Source organism: Nyctereutes procyonoides, unplaced genomic scaffold, assembly GCF_905146905.1.
Source record: "Nyctereutes procyonoides isolate TBG_1078 unplaced genomic scaffold, NYPRO_anot_genome, whole genome shotgun sequence".
NCBI classification, from domain to species: Eukaryota; Metazoa; Chordata; class Mammalia; order Carnivora; family Canidae; genus Nyctereutes; species Nyctereutes procyonoides.
This window is the reverse complement of record NW_026575033.1, coordinates 19,566,646-19,590,970: the sequence shown is the minus strand read 5'-3', so window position 1 is coordinate 19,590,970 and position 24,325 is coordinate 19,566,646. Positions and strand designations below refer to the sequence as shown.

At 44.9% G+C, this 24,325-nt stretch overlaps 1 protein-coding gene across 1 annotated transcript in view; it reads left to right on the top strand.

Moving 5' to 3' along the window:
• The first annotated feature begins 5,212 nt into the window (after nt 1-5,212).
• FOXO1 (forkhead box O1) overlaps nt 5,213-24,325 on the top strand; it is a 102,502-nt gene continuing 83,389 nt past the window's right edge. Inside the window, exon 1 of the mRNA XM_055317177.1 lies at nt 5,213-6,003. Coding sequence (XP_055173152.1) covers nt 5,350-6,003 — 654 coding nt within the window. The 5' untranslated portion in view covers nt 5,213-5,349. The remainder of the gene's footprint in view (nt 6,004-24,325) is intronic.

The following is a 24,325-nucleotide window of genomic DNA, read 5'->3' as shown; positions in this document are numbered from 1 at the left end:
GGGATGCCTGGGTGGCTCAGTGGTTTGGCGCCTGCCTTTGGCCCAGGGCATGATCCTGGAGTCCCAGGATCAAGTCCCATGTCCGGCTCCCTGCAGGGAGCCTGCTTCTCCCTCTGCCTGTGTCTCTGGCTCTTTCTCTCTGTGTGTCTCTCATGAATAAAAACAAAAAAAACAAAAAACTCCAAGAACTGGGGGCCAGAGCTCATACTCCCAATGCCTGTAGATGGCACATTTATTTAACTTTTCTACCCCATCTTATCATTTTTCTTCAAAATTGATGATAATATTTCAATTTTTTCCCAACTTAGCATTCTTTGTGTCTACCAAATGCTTTGTGTGCGTGTGTGTGATTCCTCCAAATAAATATTGTTAATATGCATTGGTTATTTTTTGTTGTTGTTGTTAAAGATTTTATTTATTTATTCATGAAAGACATAGAGAGGGGGAGGCAGAGACATTAGCAGAGAGAGAAGCAGGCTCCATGCAGGGAGCCTGATGTGGGACTGGATCCTACTCCAGGATCATGCCTTGGGCTGAAGGCAGATGGTCAACCGCTGAGCCACCCAGGCGTCCCTATGCATTGATTATTTAAGAGTATCACTGTCCTAACTCTGACATCAAAATCATATAAAGGAAAGTAAAAAAAAAACAACCAAAAACATTTGTGAACTCAAGGAATTTTCCATCAAAACATTGTACTCTAAGATGCACAATACCTGGCATACACATAGTAGGTGCTCTATGTCTTTGTTGAAAGGATAACAAAATCCAAAAGAAATTATCCCTCAAGAAAAATGAGTGACTCCTTCTACTATTGCTATAGCTACCACTTACTATGCCAAGTTTCAGAACATTGGTTTAAGAAACTGAAGCTGTGTTTTTTTGGGTTATTTTCTATGGACACAGTGAAGAAAGGCCGTTTTAGGTTGATAGCAGTCCTCTTAATAATTTAGACAAGATAGCAGAAATGGGCAGTTACCAGGAAGGGGAATACGAAGTATGAAGCGAAGTGTCATGACTGAAAAATAAACATCCAGGCTTTTCACTTACTCATTAAGTTGGACTTAAGTTACACATTTTGACAATTTTAGAATTTACTTATTTATTTAAATAAGTAGGTAAATAAATAAATATATATATATTTTTTGTCATTCATTTGAGAGAGAGTTAGACAGATCACAGAGAGAAGCAGACCCCCCTGCTGAGCAGAGACCCCCCCCCCCCATGTCGGGCTGGATCCCAGGACCCAGAGATCAGGACCAGAGCTGAAGGTCTGCAGATACTTCAGTAGTGAGCCATCCAGGCGCCCCACAAGTAAGAATTCAAACCAGAGATCCGTGTGTTGGTGGTGAGGGGTAAATGCAGAAGTTTCTGTATTTACATACAAGAGGTAAATGCCGGAAGACCCTCAGTCTTCCTGTCAAGGGTGGTAGAGTAGCTACTCTGAAAACCAGGCAGAGGAAAGAATACAACACTGGTTTGTGAGATGTGCTTTGTGAGGATAAATTCCTTTTTCACTTTGTTCTTATCTGACATGAAACATTTTTTCTTCCCAGACGGGCCATATGCACCAATTAATAAATGATAATCATTAGAAACAGCCTTCAAAGCAAACAGCAACTACAAAAAATACTGAAGAAAAGAAATGAACTTTTTTTTCTCCTAAGCAGAACAAGTGCCAACCTAAATACTTTAGCGTCCTTCAAAGCGAGAGAAAATGTTTATGTTTCTGACTTAAAAAAAAAACAACCCAAACTACTTTTTTTAAAACTACTTCTTTTGTAATCGTTTTTCTTTCATTATCTTACTGTCACTATTACCTTTTTGCGTCTGCTTCTTCAATCTTCTAAATCAAAACTTTGTCTAGTTCAGTGGAGTTCACCTAACTAAAATTACTAAAATATGTGGGGTTGACTGGAAGGAAATAGACTGTTAAGTTTTACAGTGCTTAGTGCCATATAGGAATTGTGGATATTTCTAATTTTCTGTCTATGTATCGAGAAGATTATTGATGGGAAAGCAGGAAATTGGAGTTTCAGCTGTGGCAGCACCACTCACCTCTGTGTAACCTTGGGCAAATCAGCCTCTCTGTGCCTCAATTTCCTTATGGAGAAATTAAAGGAGGCCACCAAGGTGATTTCTGTCTACTTTCAATTTTAATATTCTGTGGCTCTAGCTGAAAAGGAAATTTAGCTTGATACAACTCTTATGGAGGGCAATTTGACGGTGTGTCTCAAAATTGCGAATACTTTTAACTGCTGACCCAGTGATCTCTTTTCTGGAAATTCCTCCTGCGTATATACTTGCACAGATGCAAAATGAGTTATGTATGGCTATTTATTACAGAATACCTTGTGCGAGCTAAAGATTGGAAACAAGCCAAATGTTCACCAGCATCCTAAGGTTCAGTAAATTGACAAGTACAGTGGTAGAAACACCTTTAAACATACGTTCGGTTTTTTGGAACTATGTGTCAAGGACACTGGCACTCACTGTAGGTACTCTGTGCCTGCTTCCAGTAAAACTTTTTTTTTTAAATGTTTTATTTATTTATTTATTCATGAAAGACACACACACAGAGAGAGAGGCAGAGACACAGGCAGAGGGAGAAGCAGGCTCCATGCAGGGAGCCTGACGTGGGACTAGATCCCAGGTCTCCAGGATCACACCCTGGACCGAAGGTGGCGCTAAACTGCTGAGCCACGGGGGCTGCCCCCAGTCAAACTTCTTAAGACCAAAGAAAGCAAACTACAACATTTAAATAATTAGGCAGGATTGTCCAGATTTCAAAGACCTGAGGGAAAGTCTGTAAGAAATACTCTCCTCTGATTGAAGCCATGAAAAACTGGAATTGAAAGGAAGGCAAGGCCAAATTTGCAGCTGGTTTCCTTTGCCAAGGATGATCCAACAGGGCACCGCCTATTTGTAGGGTGTGGTCATCTGAGTGGGAGCTGCCTCTGCAGAGCTTAATTGGAGAGGTTGAGGGAATTAACTTTATCGCCTTCCTTTGAGCCCATCATCTGGGTTACTGAGGTCCCCTAGTGGCTGGCAGAGGAGGCCCGAACTGTCCAAATTCGATAGTAGATGCAGAGACCACAAAGAGGAGGGTGAGCATTAACCCTATCCTTAATCCATCAGGCTCATGACCTCCTCCACCAGGCTTCCGTATTGGTGGGAACGTACTTCAGTATGTGCCTTATGAGGAAATACCGGTCTGAACTAGGGAGATGATAGAATTTGTAAAGAAAGAAAGAAATCTCTTAAGTCCTTTCAAACTCTTGTAAATGAGGCCTAATTTTCTTCAGATGCCATTTTTTTTAAGAAAGATTTTATTTATTCGAGAGAGAGAGAGAGAGAGAGAGAGAGAGAGACAGGCAGAGGGAGAGAAGCAGGCTCCATGCAGGGAGCCCGATGCTGCACTGGATCCTGGGACTCCAGGATCATGCCCTGGGCCGAAGGCAGACTCTCAAGTGCGGAGGCACCCAGGTGTCCCACTTTTCAATTGAAGACTTACCTGTAAGAAAAAGGGGATTTCTGAAATCATTGGGAGCTGTCATTTTGGACAAGATATTGAAAACCCTACTGTCAATCTTCCATCCTAAGGGATCCCGTCCCTCTGAAAGGAGATGCCTCCTACAAAAGCAAAACAAAACAAAGAACTGTTTCGTGAAAACCGTTTCTTTTGCTCCCAGAAACATAAGGACCATTGTCTACGTTGGCCCCATTGATCTCGACAGGATGTCCAGGACCTGGAGCTCAGATGGGGAAAAGTGGGCTGGGCTGGTGGTTTTGGTGCTGGGGTTGACGCTCGCGGCAAACAGTTTAAAGGAACCTGGGGGTGGGGCAGGGCTGAACCCCAGGTGTGGTCTTACCCCCGTTGCGCTTTTATTTCCCGACACCTTACTTCTTGCATCCTAGACAGCAAAGGCATCACAAGAAGCTGGACTTAGTTAGGGGTAAGTAATAAAGTGACAAGGCTCTGCGTACACGCTCTTCTCTGATCCCTTCCCCGCCGCCCTGGACTGTTGAGTCTGCGGTTCCCGCCCGGGACACGTCCCCGCCGGGGGCACGCGGACTGGCTGGCGGCGTTCGGGTCCCGTGTGCGTGTGGAATGGGGCCGTCTTCGGCCCGCGCCGGGTCAGGTGGGGAATGGAACGAACCCCCTGGCGGCCGCCGGGCCGCACGCCCGGTCCCCCGTGAGGCCGAAGCGCAGAGGCGCAGCTCGCGGGTGCGGACAGGTGGGCTCCGGGCGGGGGGCGGGGGGCGGGGGCGGCGGGGAGCGCGCGGGGGCCCAGGTGCCGGGGCGCTGTGCAGCGCGCGCGGAGGCCGGAGGGCCTGGCCGACCGCGGGTAAAGGAAACAGAACACGAAAACAGACCCACCGACTTCCCCACGTTTCGTTGCCAAGAAAAAAAAAATCGTGGGTGGAGCCGAGAAGGGGGCGATTGAGTGGAACTCCGCGAGGCCGCCTCCCGCGCCCACCCGGCGCCGGCCGAGCGAGGAGCGTGCCCCGGCCCCCGCCCCGCCGCTCCGGGCCCCCGCGGGGTCGAGGCGAAGCGAGACTCGCTCCCCTCGAGCTCCCCGAGCGCGCGGCTTTGCGCCTCAGGAGTAAACAAAGTGTCGCCGCCTCCGCGCCGGTTCGCCTCGTAGCAATCAGAACGCCGAGAGGGCGAGAGACGCACAGAAACATTTGAGATTTACCAGAAAATAATGACAGAGATCCAAAAAAAAGCGAGTGTGTGAAAGAGAAAAACACTCCGCTCCCCCCCCCCCCCCCCCCCCCCCCGGCCACGGCCGCCTCCCGGTGGACAAGCGGCCCCGCCCCGGCGGGCGACCACTGGCGGCTCGAGCGGCGGCGCCGCACGCTCATTGGCCGCGCGCGCTGTCAGTCAGGGGCGGGCCGGCGCGCGCGCCGCCGCGGGCGGGGGGCGGTGGCAGATCCCGTAAGTCGGGCGGCAGCGTAGTCGCTGCAGCTGCCGCCGCCGCCGCCGCATTCAACAGGCAGCAGCGCTGCGGCCGCGCGACCGGTGGAGCGAGCGGCCCGCGGCGTCCGTCCGTCCGTCCGTCCGTCCTTCGCTCCGCGGCCCTGTCGGCAGGAGTGCGGCGCCCGCCGCCGCCCCGCCCGGCGACTCCGGCCTGCGGTCCCGCCCGTGCAGCGGACCTGGAAGAGCTTCGATGGTGATGGACCCGCGAAGTTAAGTTCTGGGCTCGCGCTTCCACTCCGCCGCACCTCCGTCCCGGTTTTCTTCGTCTCGAGGCGCCGACCTCGCCCCCGCGAATCCCGGACCGGCCCCCCGCACTGCGCTCGACCCCTCGGCTCTCCTCGGCTGGGGGAGGGGTGGGGGTCACCATGGCCGAAGCGCCCCAGGTGGTGGAGATCGACCCGGACTTCGAGCCGCTGCCCCGGCCGCGCTCGTGCACCTGGCCGCTGCCCAGGCCGGAGTTCAGCCAGTCCAACTCGGCCACCTCCAGCCCGGCGCCGTCGGGCGGCGCGGCCGCCAACCCCGACGCCGCCGCCGGCCTGCCCTCGGCCTCGGCGGCCGCTGTCAACGCCGACTTCATGAGCAACCTGAGCCTGCTGGAGGAGACCGGGGACTTCCAGCAGGCGCCGGGCTCCGTAGCGGCGGCCGCGGCGGCGGCGGCGGCGGTGGCGGCGGCGGCGGCGGCCGCAGCTGCCGCCACCGGGGGACTGTGCGGGGACTTCCAGGGCCCGGAGGCGGGCTGCCTGCACCCGGCGCCGCCGCAGCCGCCGCCACCCGGGCCGCTGTCTCAGCACCCGCCGGTGCCCCCGGCCGCCACCGGGCCGCTCGCGGGGCAGCCGCGCAAGAGCAGCTCGTCCCGGCGCAACGCGTGGGGCAACCTGTCCTACGCCGACCTCATCACCAAGGCCATCGAGAGCTCGGCCGAGAAGCGGCTCACGCTGTCGCAGATCTACGAGTGGATGGTCAAGAGCGTGCCCTACTTCAAGGATAAGGGTGACAGCAACAGCTCGGCGGGCTGGAAGGTGAGTGGCTTTGGGGCGCGCGGCCGGACGGGGCGGGGGCGCGGGGACCCCCGCCTCCACCTGAGGTCGTGCTGGCGTAGGTGAGGCGCAGCGGGACGCTCGCTCGGCCTCACGCGGGCAGCGCGCGCAGGGGGCGCGCCAGAAGCGGCAGATGTGAGCGGTGGGTCGGCCCGAGACCTGTCGGGGCGCAGGAACCCGTGTGTGTGAGCGCGCCGAGGGAGAGTTCGAGCGGGACGGGGAAGGCGGCTCGCTGGAGAATTGGGGAGTGAAGGAAGTACTACAAGTGGACGTCAGAGCGGGCGGAAAAGTTCGCCAGTGAAAGGAGGAAGCGGTTTCCTGGGAGCTGCTGCCCCACGACCGGGAGGACTCCTGCCGCTGCTCCCTTCCCTCCGGGACCGTGAGGGCTGAGGGCGGCTCCTCTTCGCCGCCGCCGCGGCGCGCGTCCCCCCAGCCTTGGGCTGCGCCGCAGAGCTGTTTCCGCCGCGCGGGGCGGAGGAGGGCGCGGCGAGGCTCCTCGGGGCCCCGCCGCCCGGGGACCGAGCTGTAGGTGGAGGGGACGGGTCGCGCGCGAGCCGGCCCCGGGGGCTGGCAGCGCAGTTTTGGAGGCCGGCGTACGTTTTGCTTTGTTTTGGTTTCCTGCGGAGTGGCCTCGAGTACAGGGGGCCGGGGTCCCGGGCGCGCCGAGCCCGAACGGTGCGTCCAACACGTGCTTAGAGGCGGCCACCGCCTGCGGAGCGCGGGCGCCGGGCGGCGCGGGGCGAGCTAAAGTTCAAGTGTGACCCTCGGCGGGGGCGGGGGCGGGGGCGGGGGCGGGGGCTGCGGCGGCGAGGGAGGGGCCGCAGGCGTAGGCCGACAGCGCCTTTAAAGGGCCAGCGCGCCGGCGCGGGGCGCCGCTCCCCGCCGGGCCGCGGGGCTGCGCTGCGAGCGCTTCCCTCCGCCAGGAAGTGCCCCCAAACTTGGCCTCGCCCACGGCCGAGGCCTTTAATTAGCGTGGAGAGGCTGCCTAGGGCGACGGGAGCTGGGAGTGTGTGTACCTTTTCTGTCGCGTTGCCACCTAAGTGTTCCCGAGCTTCGGAAGTACGGGAGCGAGGGGCAAGGCAGGGGGCTTTGTGATAAGTACTTTGGGGGCGTTCCCAGCGGAGGTGCGCAGCCCGGGAACGTGATCGAAGTAGGGGACGTCCTGCTTCGATCGAGGACTGTGGATGAGGCGCCTGGTCCTTTTTGCCTGGCAGAGAGGGAGGCCCGGAGGGATTCGGGGTGGGGACAGGTACTTCCGTCCTGGGAGGCGGAAAACCCCCGGGGGCTTAGGACCGGCCTGGGGGGGCTCCCGCGGAGGTCCGTTCCCCGTGCGGCCTTCCGAAGCTGACAGTTTCTCACTGGCACAGGTGGAGGGAGAGAGAGGAAAGTTTGGTGGAGAACTTCTTTCTCACCCCTTATCCTGACTGTGCGGCATAATTGAGATTGATCTTTGCTGCTCAGTTGGCTACACCACGGTGGTTTTACACACACTGTCATGTCTGTGGCTAATGTGTGTCAGAAAGGTCAAGTTACTCATAACGTAGTGAAGTTCGTGGAGAAGGAGCCAGGATTTTTTTTTTTCCAAAATGTGTTTTAGAGTAAAGGTACCAGTTACAATCTCATTATTAGACATTATACGCAGTTTTACCGAGTGTTTCAAAAAAGTAAAGTGCGTCCTCCTCTTAAGGTTGGTTGGTATGTGGTCTTTTAAGCCACAAAATCAGGATTGTCTGCGGAATCCAGTTTAACATTTGAAGTACTTGACTTGCTCATCTATCAACCCTGCTTGAGTTGTTTATTATACAGAGTTTGCCATTTAAGAAAAAAAAATTTTTTTTTGGATATTCAAAGTACTGTGTGTGCCTACACCGTTCTTTTAAGTCCTTGGAAATGGATACAATGTACTTCAGTTAGCTGGAGGGGCTTTTCAAGATGGAGGAAGGCAGTGTTTGGGGATTATGTTTAGTTTTGCCTCTCATGGCCTTAAACCAGAGGGTTTTTGTGTGTGTGTGTGTGTGTGTTTTTGTTTTTTTTTTAATAGATTTTTATTTGTTCATGAGAGAGAGAGAGAGAGAGAGAGAGAGAGAGAGGCAGAGACAGGCAGAGGGAGAAGCAGGCTCCGTGCTGGGAGCCCGACGTGGGACTGGATCCTAGGACTCCAGGAGCACACCCTGGGCGGAAGGCAGGCACCAAACTGCAGAGCCACCCAGGGATTCCAAACTAGGGTGTTCTTAAACCAGGAATATAACCTAGACTTTTAAATTTTAGTGCTTTATTTTTTTTTTCTTAAAGATTATTTATTCACGAGAGTCACAGAGAGAGAGGGAGAGGCAGCGACATAGGCAGAGGGAAAAAACAGGCCTCTCCAGGCAGGGAGCCCAATGTGGGACTCGATCCTGGGACTCCAGGGACTTCAGCCCTGGGCTGAAGGCAGGCGCTCAACTGCTGAGCCACCCGGGGGTCCCAAAATTTAAAAAGATTCTAAGGCCAAATCAAGCCCCCAACTATTTTTTTTATTGGTTTCTTAATTGTTCTAAATTTTTTTTGCCCAAATGCAATTATAATTTTATCTTTAAGAATATGCTTATCGTAGCTAGAAGATCCATTAAGTGATCATAGAATGTTTAATCTGTTCAGAATTGGAGGCTGGAGGCCCAGTGGCAGCTCTTAGTGCGGCTTTGGGAGGGAGCAGGCTGCCATTCTCGAGTGAGTAAATGTTTCAGGTGTAATGAGAGTCCGTTGGTGCAAGTCAGATTACAGCAAGTGCATTTTCACTTTGAGTAAAAGGATATTTTAAGCAGAAAAGAAACAACCTTAAGTATTCTAACTCATACCTAGTCTTCTGGTTACAGTTTTCATAAAAATGAGTTATTTGTTAAAACCAAGTTTCTCAGATTCGAAAAACAAACCTGTTTTAAAGATTCATAAAAGGGACAAATTTTATTCTGACTTTTAGCTTAAAAAGATCAAATTTAAAATGCAAATCAACCAAAACCTAACTGTTTTAGAACTGAGGAGAGGCTGCTTTGGAACTAAATATTTCCTGTGATTTACTACTGGGAATTAGACTGAATCTTTAATTAAATATAGTTTCTTGTGCTTTAACTTCCTGGGGCTGCCAGAGAATTTGAATTATTTGCATAGGACAGAATAGTTGAAAAGCTGTTAAAGAGTTTATAAACTAGTTCCATGGACACTGGTTATATTTGCATGTTATGCATTTTGTATTTGTAGGGATAGTACATTACACCTGAAACATTACATCTGCTTTACACTTGTTTTAATATTGGCTATAACTGTCGTAAGGTTACACTCAAAGTGGGAGCTAAGACTTTTGGAAAACCCCGGGGTCTTTTAAACCATGTACACTATTTATAAATAGTGAAACTTCATTTCCAAGATCAGTCGTGTGTCTCTCCCCCTCCCCCCCCAACATAGAAAGCTTTCTAGAGCTTGGGAAGTAGTATCCTGAGCTCTGATTCTGTTTCCCCAACCCCTCCCCCACAGTGGCAGTTTTAAGTTGACTCTTGTTTTTTGTTTTGGCATTTGGAGCATCTGTGTTAAAAGAATGCTTCAACAATTAACAATGAGACTTAAAGCAACTTAAAATTTTAACAGATATCTCAGATATTCTTTATTTTGGAATGATGTTTCTTTAAATTTGGCCTGTCAACTGATTGTTTGAAAAATGTTTTTTTTTTAAAATTTTAAAATTCATCATCTGTAATTCAGATTTGTAATTTGCAGGTGGAGTGATTTAAATAGCCACAGTCCTTAGTGCAGGGATGACAGCTGTTTTCTTGCTGCACACTCTAACTTACAGAATGGCCTCCCAGTGAGGCCAACTTACAGTTTTGTTACTGAAATTACCTTGATGAAAACCTTGTTTTACAGCGTAGTGAAGATTTTAATATATGTATTGGGGAAGGGAGCATGAGGTAAGAACATTAAAAATGTGTAAGGGAATTATGCAGCCAAATTGAGATCATATTTGCTGAAGACTGAAAAAGGTAGGTGGGACCAAGGTCTTATGGCTGGCACTTTTTTTCCTCCCAGTAATTCCAAAATTGGTGTTGGTGTCAAGTATGAATCCCTTAATTGACGATTATAAGAATTTTATTTTTATTTTACCTATGGTTTTGTGGCAGATCTTTAGGAGAGATGTGGTCAGAGTGGTGATTTCTATTTTTGATTTTTTTTTCAGCTTAGAGTGGCAAACACTTAAATACAGGAAAGAAGACATTCTGAATTAACATGTAAACTTTATTTTTTAAAAAGGTTTTATTTATTTGAGAGAGTGTGCGTGGGTGCCCGTGAGCAGGGGAGACGGCCAGAGGAAGAAGCTGACTCCCCACAGAGCAGGGAGCCCAACAAGGGATTGGATCTCAGGACCCCCAGGACCCCAGGCATCATGACCTGAGCTGAAGGCAGATGCAGTCGACTGAGCCACCCAGGCACCTTCATGTAAACTTTAAAAAAAAGGTTAAAGTTCATTGAGACAACCTCTCCACCCCCTCTTACTGAGAGGCTATCACATTGGCATTGAACACAAATGTGGCTAGATACCATGAGCTGCACAGGGACTCTTTCTAAGGGTACGTATAAAACAGGGAGGGAGTGGAAAGAATACTCAGTGGTGAGTTAGAATCCCTGATAGGCTGAAAATGTTTTGCCTGTTTCTGTGCCTCTCCATCCAAGCTCCTAGACTACAATTCTGTATGATTTTTTAAGATAGCAGCTGTCTGTATTTGCCTGGAATTTCTTTGGAGAGCCTGAATTATTTGCATTTTTCTAGAACACTCTGCCCTTGGAAAGTACCCAGTACCTGGCATCATGGGAATTTAATTGGCTGATTTTTTTTTTTTTTCTTTTCTGCTTGTGTGCCCTAACTTTGGGGCTTCCTGGAATCCTCTTGGAGAGGCAGGATAAACCCTATGGTGATTGGAGAGAGCAAAGGAGCGTTTAGTTGTACAGAGCATGGGAATATTAAGTGAGCAGAATGGATCTAGCCCTGTTTCTTTCAACGTTTGCCTTGGCCTTCACAGTGACAACTTGTAGAGACTTGCCTTTGGCGCAACCCCCTGGGACCTGCCTTGGGTCAGATAACCACCTTTTTTTGATGTGTACAAAATTCTGAAGTTGGTATGGGCTTCTCCTCAGTTATCAAACAGAAGGGATCAGATGAACTTGAGAAGTGTATATTTTGGTGTCTGAAGGGGTGAGGGCTTGTGTTCCAGTGGATATGCTGTATGTAAATATACCAAAGTCTGGAAGAATTCTCCCTTTTTACTAATTCCTGATAAGGACTAACAACTCATGTCAGTGACACAGAAATTCTTTGTAGAGAATTACTGCTTATTTGTGGTTTCCTAAGCAACATATGAAATGTGAACATGAACTTTTGTACATTAGTGATTTCGTATGGTTTTTTAAAGCCTCCTCCTCCCCTCATTGGCATCCCACTTTACTTCATTCAGTCAGCCTATGGTATAAATTTGTGGGTTAAGCACTGCAAATACTGAGGCTTGGTTCGAATTATTCTTGCCACTTGGAAGGCTTTTGGGATGCTTTCCTTTTTTTCTTTTTTTTTTCTTTTTCATCCATCCTTATATAGCTCTGACATAAGCTTTAAAAAAAAAGTGAACTAGTTTTGATATTATGCCAAATAAAATTAGAAAGCTAAATTTGCAGTCCCTTTGCAGTTTATTATTTAGTGAATTTTCACCTTAATGCATTACTTTAAATTCTTTAAGTTTGTTTGTTTATTTATTTATTTATTTATTTATTTATCTATCTATTTATTTATTTATTTATTTATTTATTTATTTATTTATTTATTTATTTGAGACGCACAAGAGAGAGGGGCAGAGACACAGGCAGAGGGAGAAGCAGGCTCCCCGCAAGGAGACCGATGTAGAACTTGATCCCAGATCCTGGGATCACTCCCCCAGCCAAGCCCAAGGCAGACATTCAACCACCGAGCCACCCAGGTGTCCCTAATGCATTACTTTAAATGAGGACAGAGATGCAACATGTGTTCTTTATTTCAGGCTATATTTTTTTACAGAAGAAAGTGAGCTGGAGCTGTGTGATGAGCTTCTGTGACCCCCGATTTTTGGTTTCTCAGGATTACTGAAGCTTGCCGTCTTTATGGTCAGAAGTCATTAATGAGGGGATCCCTGGGTGGCTCAGCAGTTTGGTGCCTGCCTTCAGCCCAGGGCGTGATCCTGGAGTCTGGGGATCAAGTTCCACATCAGGCTCCTTGCATGAAGCCTGCTTCTCTCTCTGCCTATGTCTCTGTGTCTCTCATGAATAAATAATAAAATTTATATACATATAAAAAAGAAGTCACTAAGGATGCTCAGGGGAGTGTCTAAGTCTTCTTTCTCAGTTTCCCGTTGACCACTGCTTCCTTTCTTACTGGGAACTCAGTTACATTGGACTATCCTCATTTCATTCTGGCTTCTCCTCTGGTTGAGTAACTCATTATTTTTTTCTTCTATATTCAAACCTAAAGATACCTCCGGACAAGTTGTGGACTTTTTCTTGTGTTCTTTTCTAGATAACTTATTCCCTCTGTTGTCCTGGTTTCCAGTTACTTAAGGGCCATACATGTTCCACTTTCACCTCTCATGGAACATGTTTAAACCGAAGCATGCTATATTTCCTCTTACTCTGAGATGAGATTCCCATCCTGAGTTCCCTGATTGTGTTTATGGTCTAGGTGGTTAACCCTTTCCTTAATTGTCGACTTGGATGTTCTCTTTACTCTTTTCTTGCTGCTTAGTGCCCTCAAGTCTGTTAGCTCTTCTGTCTCTGGAGATGTTAACTTCCCTCTTTTTAGTCATTCACGTAGGTTAGGTTTCTTCTTTAAATTCTAGACCGTCCTGTCCCCAGGACTTGGGTCATCTCATGCCTCTACTGGAAGTTCTAAAAATTTTCCTTAGTCTGCAAAGCTCAGGTCTGTTCTTAGTTCCTGCCTGAAGGCATTTTTGCCTTCTCTCAGTGAATGCCTGGTGATCTCTTAATTCACGCTGTTGTGTATTATAATTTGATGTCTGCATGTTATATTGTCTGTTATATTGTAAATATATAGTTGTGAAAAAATTTTTCTTGAACCATGGGTCTTTTATATTTTAGCTTTCTGTACGCTCATGATGTGTTAGTGTTCATACTAGTATAACTATAAAGATCCATGATTATTTTCTGTAGATGGTCAAAGTACTTTTATTATTTCCCTCACTTATTAAATGATTTTTGTGTACAGGATATTGTTTGTACTAGATGCATCAGAATGATAGAAAAATGATTCAAACGTAGATCCTGTAGGGAGATGGTATAACCTATAAGTAACTATAGTACATGATAGAAAGGGTTAAATGCCATCAAGAAAAATAGTATTCTGTATTGGCCATTGAGATGGACCTTGAAAATGGGATGTTAATCTCCCAAGATTTCATTATAAAATTTTCAGGGGCACCTGAGTGACTCAGTCCATAAAGCCTTTGGCTCAGGTCAGGATCCCCAGAGTCCTAGAATCGAGCCCTGCTTCAGGCTCCCTCTCCATCTGCTGCTTCCCTTGCTTGTATGTGCGTGTTCTGTCAAATAAGTTAAATAAAATCTAAAAAAAGAGAAAAAAAACCAAAAGACCATTTAAAAAACTTTTTAAAAAAGATTATTTACTTATAAGAGACACTGTCAAAGGGAGAAGGAGGCTCCCTCTGGGGAGCCTGATGTGGGACTCTATCCCAGGACCCCGGGATCACAGCCTGAGCCAAAGGCAGACGCTCAATCACTGAGCCACCCAGACATCCCTGTTCTAAAAAACATTTTTCATATGTTCAGCAAAATTGAAAGAATTCTACATTGAACACCTGTATAACTGCTAATTTCTATACTTGCTTTGTCATGTATCTATCCATTGGCACACTGTTTTTCTAATCCATCAGATTATTCTTTAAATTGGTTTTCAGAGTGATTGTTTGACATTCATAAAGGCATGAAAATGGGGAAGCATCAGTTTCTCTGAGTGATAATATGAAACACAGGAAGTTTGAAAAGTATAGGTAGACTATTGTCAGATTAAAATTGGACTTTATGGGGGATCCCTGGGTGGCTCAGCGGTTTATCGCCTGCCTTTGGCCCAGGGTGTGATCCTGGAGTCCTGGGATCAAGTCCTGCATCAGGCTCCCTTGATGGAGCCTGCTTCTCCCTCTGCCTATGTCTCTGCCTCTCTCTGTCTCTCTGTCTCCTATTAATAAATAAATAAAATCTTTAAAAAAATCAGACTTTATATATATTATGAAAATAATAGTGTGATAGACCAAATTTTTCTTTTTTTCTTTTTTAGACCAAATTTTTCTATGGAATTATTTTTTTTCCTATGAAATTATATCTTTGTTTTTATAATAAAAGGAATTATGAAAATAGTCAAGTTTTTAGTTTTTAAAATTCAGTTTCTTAGAGATGCTCATAAACATAGAAACCTATGGAATGCAAATAAAGCGAATGTACTGCATCTGGTTTAAAATTCATATACAGAATTTGGTAATGGAACATATTACATAATTGACTTAATATGAATAGTAGACATGGGGCACCTGGCTGGTGCAGTTGGTTAAGTGTCAGACTCTTGGCTTGAGGTCGGGTTGTGATTTCAGGTTTGCAGGATTCTGTTTGGCTCTTTGCTCAGCAGAGTCTGCTTTTGAGTCTCTTCTCCATCTGCACCCTTTCCCAGCACCCTCCCTCACAAGAAAAGTATATGAATAATAGGTATTTACAAAATACTTAGCTTTTTGCTTGGTCTGTTCTTTATTTATTTTTATTTTTTTAAAGATTTTTATTTATTCATGAGAGACACGGGGGTGGGGGGCACAGACACAGGCGGAGGAAGAAGGAGGCTCCATTCCATGCAGGGAGTCTGATGTGGGACTTGATTCCAGGTCTCCAGGACCACACCTGCGGGCCGAAGGCGACGCTAAACCACTGAGCCACCTGGGCTGCCAGGTCTGTTCTTTGAAACTAACCTTTAGGGGGATGTCTGGCTGGCTCAGTGAGTGGAGCATGTGATTCTTGATCTCAGGGGTGGTGAATTTGAGCCCCACCTTGGGGGTAGAGTTTATTTAAAAACAAAACCTAACCTTCATACTCTTGTGTCCTGGGAGCAGAGTGATTTAAACAAAGAAAGCTCATTGTTAAACATAATTCTTGTTTTTTTGAAAAAATGAGAAATTCTAAAGTTAAGAGTTAGCAATCTTAAAATATACTTAGGGCCACTGTGAGGGAAAGTTACTGGCTTCCAAAGATGCTTTAAAATTTAAATATCAGGGCAGCCCCGGTGGCCCAGCGGTTTAGTGCCGCCTTCGGCTGGCGTGATCCTGGAGACCTGGGATTGAGTCCCACATCAGGCTCCCTGCGTGGAGCCTGCTTCTCTGCTCCCTCTACCTGTGTCTCTGCCCCCCCCTCTCTTTCTCTCTCTCTGTGTGTGTGTGTGTGTGTCTATGAATAAATAAATAAAATCTTTAAAAAAATAAAATTTAAATATCAGTTCTAGTATTGCCTTAGCTAAATACTAGAACTTCTTGATAGCTTTCTCCTTATATTATATGTCTTTACCAACACTGACTTTAGTCTAGGAATGGAGTCTATAATGAGATACTTCATTGGATCCACAGGAAGTTAAATTTGGATATGCTAAACCTAAAAGTGATAACCAGGCAGATACGGAACTTAATGCATTCTGAATATTTGTGAGTGAGCCACGCTAGCTTATGGAGAACTTAAAGATATATGCAATAGGAAATGTATTGGGGTACAGCAAAAGGCACAAATACACATCTATAAAAACTATTAGCCATGTTAGAAATAACAAGTGTTGGAGAAATGTAGAAAGCTATTTTAGTTGTATATACATACCTGTATGTAATACATACAGACAGCATGTCTTGTAAAATGTTTGGGGATAGGGGAGTGAGGGACAGGGAAACAAACCGAACCTCATACTATGAGGTTTTATTAAATGTGTAAGTTATCTTCCAGGGGGACAAAACAGCTTTCACATCACACCAGGATTTTGCACCTGTGTGATTGCTAGTGATGTCAGGGTAAACTAGTCAAAAGCAGCTAGGAAATCTGTAATTGGCCAATCTGTTTTATCCCCCACTGTTAATGTTTGTAGATAAGCGAGGTTCAAAATTGCAGCTCATCTTTGGTCTTTTCATTCTGTAAGTTGAGAGAGATGTAAAACATCTTCATTCTTTAACTTGTGTCTTATCTTAGTTCTGATTTTGTGTTTTTGTTTGTTTTTTAAAGATTTTATTTATTTTTTCATGAGAGACACACAGAGAGGCAGAGACACAGGCAGAGGGAGAAACAGGCTTCATGCAGGGAGCCCGATGTGGGACTGGGTCCTGGACTGAAGGCAGACACTCAACCCCTGAACCACCTAGGTGTCCCTTAGTTATGATTTTGAAGGGTAGGAGTATGGGGTCTCATCTCCTGGGAGGAGAGGCAGAGCCATTTTGTAGATCTGTGGGAGGACAGTCATTTTTTTCAAGGTAGCCTTTCCTTACTGATACTGAGTCACAGGACTTCTTTAATTCTTAGGGATGGTGGTTCATTGGTATGCATCTGGGATGTGCCCTTACCTCCAACAACCCTTGCTCCTCACACTCCTGCTGGCCACAGATGTGGATGTCCCAAGGTGCTGCCTTTGTCACTGTGACTGGTTCCAGCATCTCTTTGTGGATCGTTGAGATCTGAAAAGAAGATCTTTTCCTGCCTTGATTAACTTCTCCCCCTACATGATAGTGGTCTCAGTTGCGGTGTGTCACTTCTTGTGGCTTAACTTACTGAGCTGATCTTGATCTTGTGACCTTAGTGGCTTGGAGATGCTGCTTAACTCCTCTGATTAAAGCAGAGCTGTTAGACGGTGAGTAGAAGGGGTGGTGGCCTGTTTTCTTTGATTCAACACCTTTTTTGGATAAACAGATTTTTTTCAATTGCCACTTCTCCCAAATCTGAAAAATGGGTCATGGTTTTATGAATCTTTCTTTTATTATACTAGGGATCTGATAAACATTAGAGTTGAGAAAAAATGTTTTTCTCTTTACAGCCATGATCCTGAAGTTGTTACAGAGCTGCCTTTGCACTGCTCTGAGAGGCCTCCAATTATTGGTTTGCTGAGTTAACAGTTTGAAAGTAGTTAAATGAACCTGACATCAGGAAGGGGAGGGGATCTTGGTGGTTGCATTTTATAACTGCAGTAGGAAAGTCTCAAAGAGCATGATTAACCCTCTAAGTCTTATTTGGACTCTAGCCAAGAGAGAGGCCTAATGAAGGAAGGAGGAAGAGGAGAACCAGCTTGAATTATGTGGGCAGATAAAGATCTTTTCAGTACCTCTCAAATAGTTATGAGGGCCCCGGAGGCACTTAGCTTTGCCTCCTCAACTCCTCTCTGCTCTCTCCCACTACCAGTCCCCCTCCTCTTTTTTAAAAGTAGGCGCTCTGCCCACCATGGGGCTTGGACTCAAAATCCCTAGTTCAACAGTTGCATGCTCTGCTGACTGAGCCAGCCAGGTGTCCTTAGTTTTCCTTTTTTAATCTAGAAAATTAGTGCTTTTCTTCTACCATTTTCACGCCCAGAAGCCTGCCACAGGTGTCTTGATGGAAGATCCATCTTGTCTAGGTGAGAAATCCCTGCATACAGAATGGGAAGGTCTTTATCTTTTCAGTGGTGGGGGAGGGTAAGGGTAAAAAGGGCTTACCCTACATTCTTTGTTTGGAAAAAAAAAATGGGTTTGGGCAGCCCGGGTGGCTCAGCAGTTAAGCGCCGCCTTCTGCGCAGGGCCTGATCCTGGAGACTCAGGATCGAGTCCCACGTCTGGCTCCCTGTGTGGAGCCTGCTTCTCCCCTCAGCCTGTGTCTCTGCCTCTCTCTCTGTGTGTGTCTCTCATGAATAAATGGGTAAAATCTTTAAACAAAAAAATGGGTTTGGATTTCAAATAGAATATGAAGAGAGCAATTACAGTGAATTACATAATTCCTAGGGTTTAAATATTATGTGTCCTTCAAAGCTTGAAAACAAAATAACCACATAAATATTTGGGAATGGTCTATACAAGTAAATATCAAATACCTTAGACAGTTTGTTGCTTGGAAGCAAGGTCAAAGGAAATGGTTTGCATATGGTTTAGCTGGAGGCTCTTATTTTGGCAGATTCTTGAGGTAGTGACAGTCAAAATGTGGATTTTATTGTACTATTTTGACATGAAAGTAATTTTTTCCCTCTTGTTCTCATATAACCTTAAGCGTAGGGTTACATCAGGACAAATGCATCAAGATAACGGTCTTCAGTCCCCTAATTTTGTTTCAGAGATGATGTAGTTTCTTGAATTCATGACATGTAATTTGCAGAATCATCAGTTTGTCACACCAATGAAGTTTTAGTGTCAGGTTCAGCCCACTATACTTGATTTGAAAGTAGGAGAAACCCACCTATCTTAAGGCAAGTGATATGTCACCTGTCTGCATCTGGGGACTTTTCTCTGTCTCAGTCTGTGGGGCCAGCCCTGAAGGGGGGAGGGGTGGAGGCAGAGGGGAACTTGCAGAACTTGTAAATATCAACTAAGGTTGTTTGTGTACTGGCTACCAAGCTGATTGCATCTCTCTGAATTTCAATGTAATAAACCTTTTCTCTCTGGATGGGTAGATATGCGTGCCATCATGAAATTTACATGCAATGAATGTGAAAGCTTCCTGTGGACCATCATACTGACTTTTATGTAATCTGGGGCTTAATTGGTCTCTCTTAATTTTCTTTTTAGTGTCCCTTTAGAACGTTTGCATACGTTGAATGTAAAAGATTCCTATACTTCTGTTACCTGTGTGTCTCAAATGCTTTCTTGAACCTCTTAGAATTCATGAAATAGAATTGATTATATAGGGCCTAGGTTTATATTTGTTATACGTATTTGCATTAACATGCAGGCTTTCAGATTATAACACTGTTTTTTTCTTGGGGGTGGTGGTGGTGGTGGTAGTAGTATATAATACTGATTTCAAACACAGTATTTGATGGTTTTACATTTTAGAAGAGATCACCAGATGATTTTTATTGCTATTTTCTCTTCTGGAGTATTGGGGAAAATTAAAAAATAAATGCTAAGGAAATGTATTAAGGTTAAAAATTCCTGTAATTAGGTGTGTGTTTTGATGTGACGTACATCATCTTTTTTGGTTCTATAATGGATATTTCCCCAGCTGTGATCACTGTGCTTTTTAGGAGCGCTGTAATATTATATCCCAGTATTCCAGGGATGTTTTCTTGAAATGGCATTTTGATATCTTTGAATGGTTGTACAGAGAACAAACTTCAACAACAACAACAACAACCAAAAAAGCAGATTTAGGATTACAAAAATAGAAATATAGAAGCATGGCTGTCACAGCGTTGGAATTACCCAGCTCACACTTGGATGTTTAGATGGACCCCCTGTGTTTGAGGGCTAGTCCCCACACCATCTTTTTACACTTTTTCAGAGACTGCCTTTCTTCACGATCTTTCTAACTGGAGTTTCTCACTGTGGTGTCTAACTCAGAAGTAAATATTCTGGAGTAATTTTTTTCAGTTTAGTTGGGTTTTTCAAGCCATTTAATAAGTAGTTTGAATATTATAGTTTGTGCCATTGCATTTCTTAGTGTGTTTGCTTTATTTTGATCTAAAGGTAGAAAATAGGGGAGAGAGAATAAAATGGAGAGAGTTATGTTGACACATATGTAGCTCACATGTATGCTGTTCATTCTGCTCCACAAACTGGGAAGGGTGCATGTTTGAAAGTCCGTTTCAGAATTCATTACCATTCAGTTGCATGGCTTATAAATTGTATTTCAAAGAAAAAAATTAAAATGACTGCTGTGCCATGTAATTCTGTTGAACACTGTAAATGATCTTGGGTTATGTCAGATGCTGAATGTATTCATAGATTCTTAGACCCTGTTAAATATTTTTTGTGATGAGGTTAATCAAAGACAAGCTGTTGATGTCTATGGTTCTTAGACTAACCATGACTTGACTTCCGCCTGTGTTTGTATAAAAGGCAAGAAGAAAAAAGGGAAAACACATTCAGTCCTGGAAGTCAAGAGCTGAGATCATTCTACTTCGATTGACAGCTCAGGGCTTCCAATTAAGCCTCATTCACACTTCCCACCTCCATTTGTGTTTCAAATAACTTTTAAAGAGGACTGGGAGGAAGAAGTAAAGGTGTCAGAGGCATAAAATTAAAATTTTAAACCTCTCAGATTCTAAGGTAATGAATCAGAGGGATTCCTTTCCTGACTAAATTCTTTGTGATCCTTAACTGTGAATATACCCCTGGGATTTGAAATGGAGAGCCCTCCCTTCAGTCACACGCTCTGTTAAGCATGTTTCTGGGAGGCTTGCTGAGACTATTTCAGGGACTCATTTAAAAAAGTGACATAGGGGATCCCTCGGTGGCTCAGCGGTTTGGCACCTGCCTCCGGCCCAGGGCGTGATCCTGGAGACCCGGGATCAAGTCCCACATCAGGCTTCCTGCATGGAACCTGCTTCTCCCTCTGCCTGCTTCTCTCTCTCTCTCTCTCTCTCTCTCTCTCTCTCTCTCTCATGAATAAATAAATAAAATCTTTTAAAAAAATAAAATAAAAAATAAAAAAGTGACATAGAATTTTATTAAGCAAGACTTTTGAGTTTGTGACTTGCCTTTTGCACAGAAGCTCATCTCCTGGCAGGGTCCACCTGCTCCCTCAGTCACTTTGTGACTTTAGCTTGACATACGTTAGCCACTTTCCTGCAGACCTTTCTTCACAGGGCCCTCCCATTAGGGGCCCACTGATAAGAGCATTATGACTTGTTAGACCACATGTGTTTTGCAGATGAACGTGAATGTCACTAGGACAGCACACCTGTGTAGGCTTGGAAACTTTTGAATTTAATGCCTCTTCCATCTTTCATCAAGTTACAGCTTTCGGATTTATAGTTATTCATTCTGGCTATAAAATATTAATAGTATTTTTCTTTGGCCAAATATAAGGTATGACCTTTGACATCCTGCCTGGCTGTGCCTGGGAATTTGACATCCTTCAGTTTAGATGGAATTCCCTTGCTTTGTTTCCTGTGATAGAGTGGGGAATACACGTTTTGGCTCTTTCAACCAGAGGTGGAGGAAGACAGGAAAAAAAATAAAATTGGACCGCACAAAGTGTATTAATTATTTCGGCTGGGTGTGGTTCAAAACTTGGCATGCTCATTATAGGAGTCTGAGCCTATGAAATTATTTAGTGCAGAATATTAAGAAAATACTATGATATTGTTTTTTTTTTTGATCTGGGTTTAATTTTTGACTAGTTGGACATTTTAGGTTCTTTGTTGCGTTTATAGTAGGAAGAAAATCTGTCTTTTTGTGATGCTTTTATGTCCTAAGTATGCTATCAACAGCAGAAAGTTGCAAAAGGGAACATATCGCTTCTCTCTTGAGTAGGAGAGTTTTGCTGTTACATGTGATTGTTTCTTGAACCACCATTAGTCAGAACCACCATCAAAAATTATCCCCTCTAAATTGTCATCAAATTCAATATCTAAAATTTGATGAGGTCGAGGGAAATGTTGAAGCCAGGCTTTTGCAGCATTTCCCTTTTTAAGAGTCACACAAGTCCACTTTTGCCTAAGTGCTTTAAACAGAACCACCCCCACCCCCATTGCTTTTTAAAGATCATTTATTTTCTCATTTCCCATCTTAGACTGATACGTGGGGTAGATTAGTAAAAAATGTGGGTTGTAGGGAGTCGGTCTGATCTGTTCTAAGTTATTCACTAAATGAAGATGCTACATAGTCTTCTGAAGTTTTGAGGGTACAATCCTAAATAGCTTATATAAAAGGGTCTTTTTGATCATTTCCTACTCCCCCTCCTTACTTTTTTTTTTTTAAGATTTTATTTATTTATTCATGAGAGAGACACAGAGAGAGGCAGAGACACACAGGCAGAGGGAGAAGCAGGCTTCCCTCAAGGAGTACGATGTGTGGGACTCCATCCCAGGACCCCAGGATCACGACCTGAGCTGAAGGCAGAGGCTCAACCACTGAGCCCAGGTGTCCCCCCTTCTGTACTTTTTCATTTCCTTCTTGCTTTCTTTCTCATTTCCAGCCCCCTAATTTAGGAAATGGTAACTAAAGTATTGATAGATCTAATCCCATTCTCAGTTAAAAGTAGAAGATTCAGTGTTTGACACATTTTATAGGAGTTACCATAAAGTGTTTGTGTTCTCATTTATTTCCTAGGTCTTGAGTTTTGACTTGGGTTTTCAAGTTTATTAAGCTTTGTGTAATGAAGGTATGAAGAATCATGGAGATTTATTTTATTTTATCTTTAAATAATCTCTACACCCAGTGTGGGGCTTGAACTTTAAACCCCAAGATCAAGAGTCGCATGTTTCACTGATGGAGCCAGCCAGACTCCCCTGAAGTTTTATTTTGAGCAAATTTTATAACTACTACCTGATACAGAAGGCTCTGGTTGGCCATTTGGGAATCTTGAGAATCTGTTACTTCTTATACTGCTATAAAGTTTATTTCTATATTGAGCCTATGTGTTTGCCCATAATTCCCCCTTCCCCTGCCCCTGGCTTGCTTCTGGTTCTGGATTTGGTAGCTACTTTGAATTAGCTTAATTTATTTTCCCTTCAGGTATATGAAGTCAATTCCTGTAATTATTCTTTTCCCAGCTAACCGGTCCTAACCCTTTAATAAGTCTTTCAGAAGACTTAGATTTCTCTATGTTGACAAAACACAGAATTCCAAACCTAGTCTTCTGTTGTGGTTGGGGAATGACCAATGAAGTACACAGTGCGGTTGGTAGTGCCCTTGTCTAGGGACACTGTGCTTCTGGGAGGGTGGCTTGAGAAAGCCTGTGCTAGCTTTTGGATCCTGTCACTCTTTGGCATAGGCATAGAAGAGTGGTAAAAGACTGTAGGGCTGGAGGGGCCTGTGCTGGTTCTAACCAGTGTTTGGAGGATGGTAGTAGTACTGTGCTTCATGGAGCAAGTTGCACATTAAGCAAGGCCCATAAAGAGGAGTGTCATTGAGGGGAGTAAGCTAAATGGAAACAACTCTGTATTGTAGTCTTTAAGCTAAAAAATCTCTAAGAATGCATTTGGCTGTCTTGAAAGATTTTTACTAACTTCAGTTTGTACTGGTGATAGGCAGTAGGGAAGGAAACTGCTTTTCTGGCATCAGATAGTCTGGATGTATAGATGTACATTTCCACTGAATCTGTACTATCAAATCTATCCCATTATATGATGAATAGTTAATCTATATTTGACTTTTGGGAAGAGAGAAGCATCCCAAGGTGCTGTAAACCACTTGGGAAGTGCCTGAGACAACGCTGCACACGTGACCTATTAACATGCCTTAGGATGACCCATGTGCAGATCCTTTGCCATGAGTATTTCTTGGGTTGCATTAAATTGAGATGTTCATCCTGTCTCTGTCTTCTCCTTGGTCCTCCCTCCCTGCATCATCTCCCCACCCCTCCTAACATTTTCCGTTCTGTTCTAGGCAGTGAAGTTGCCACTCTCCTTTATCAGTCTAGGAAACGTTGCCTACTTGGCTTCATTTGGGGGGTGAGCTGAAGTGGAAGAGGAAGATTTAGTCCTGTCTTAATTACAGATTGTTGGGAGATACATGTTTTAATTTCCTTCTGTCCCAATTTTCCCACTGTAATTTTGGACAGTGGTAATTGGCCAGCCAGTGTCAGTGTCTACAAAACATGCCTCTATGTCTTTGGTTAGATATGTTTTCTAACACCCCTGGAAAGATGTCCTTAGATCACCCAAGTGTCCTGGAACTGAGGCTGGGGGCCATTGCGGAGCTGTCATAATTCCCTTTAACGTTTGCATTTACAACAGGCCCCCATGAGCCTCGCCCAATCTGTAATTTTGCCATAAATATTAGGAGTCCTAGATTCTGTTTTTTAGGTTGGTAATTAGATAATTCATATTTAGATAAATCCCATCACTGCCATACTAGCTTCTTGATCTATAAAATGGGGTTGTTGATACCACGGGGAAGTACTTGTAGGGCAAATGGAAGTGTTCAGAGCAGGAACTGTATGATTATGCCATATTATACATTTTAGCATTAGCCAGAGTTGTTGAACTTAAATTTCAGTGTAGCTGAGAGTCCGGGACTTTCAGTTTTTTGTTTATGGGCTTGTGGATTATATGCACTACTTATTCATTCATTCATTCATTCATTCATTCATTCATTCA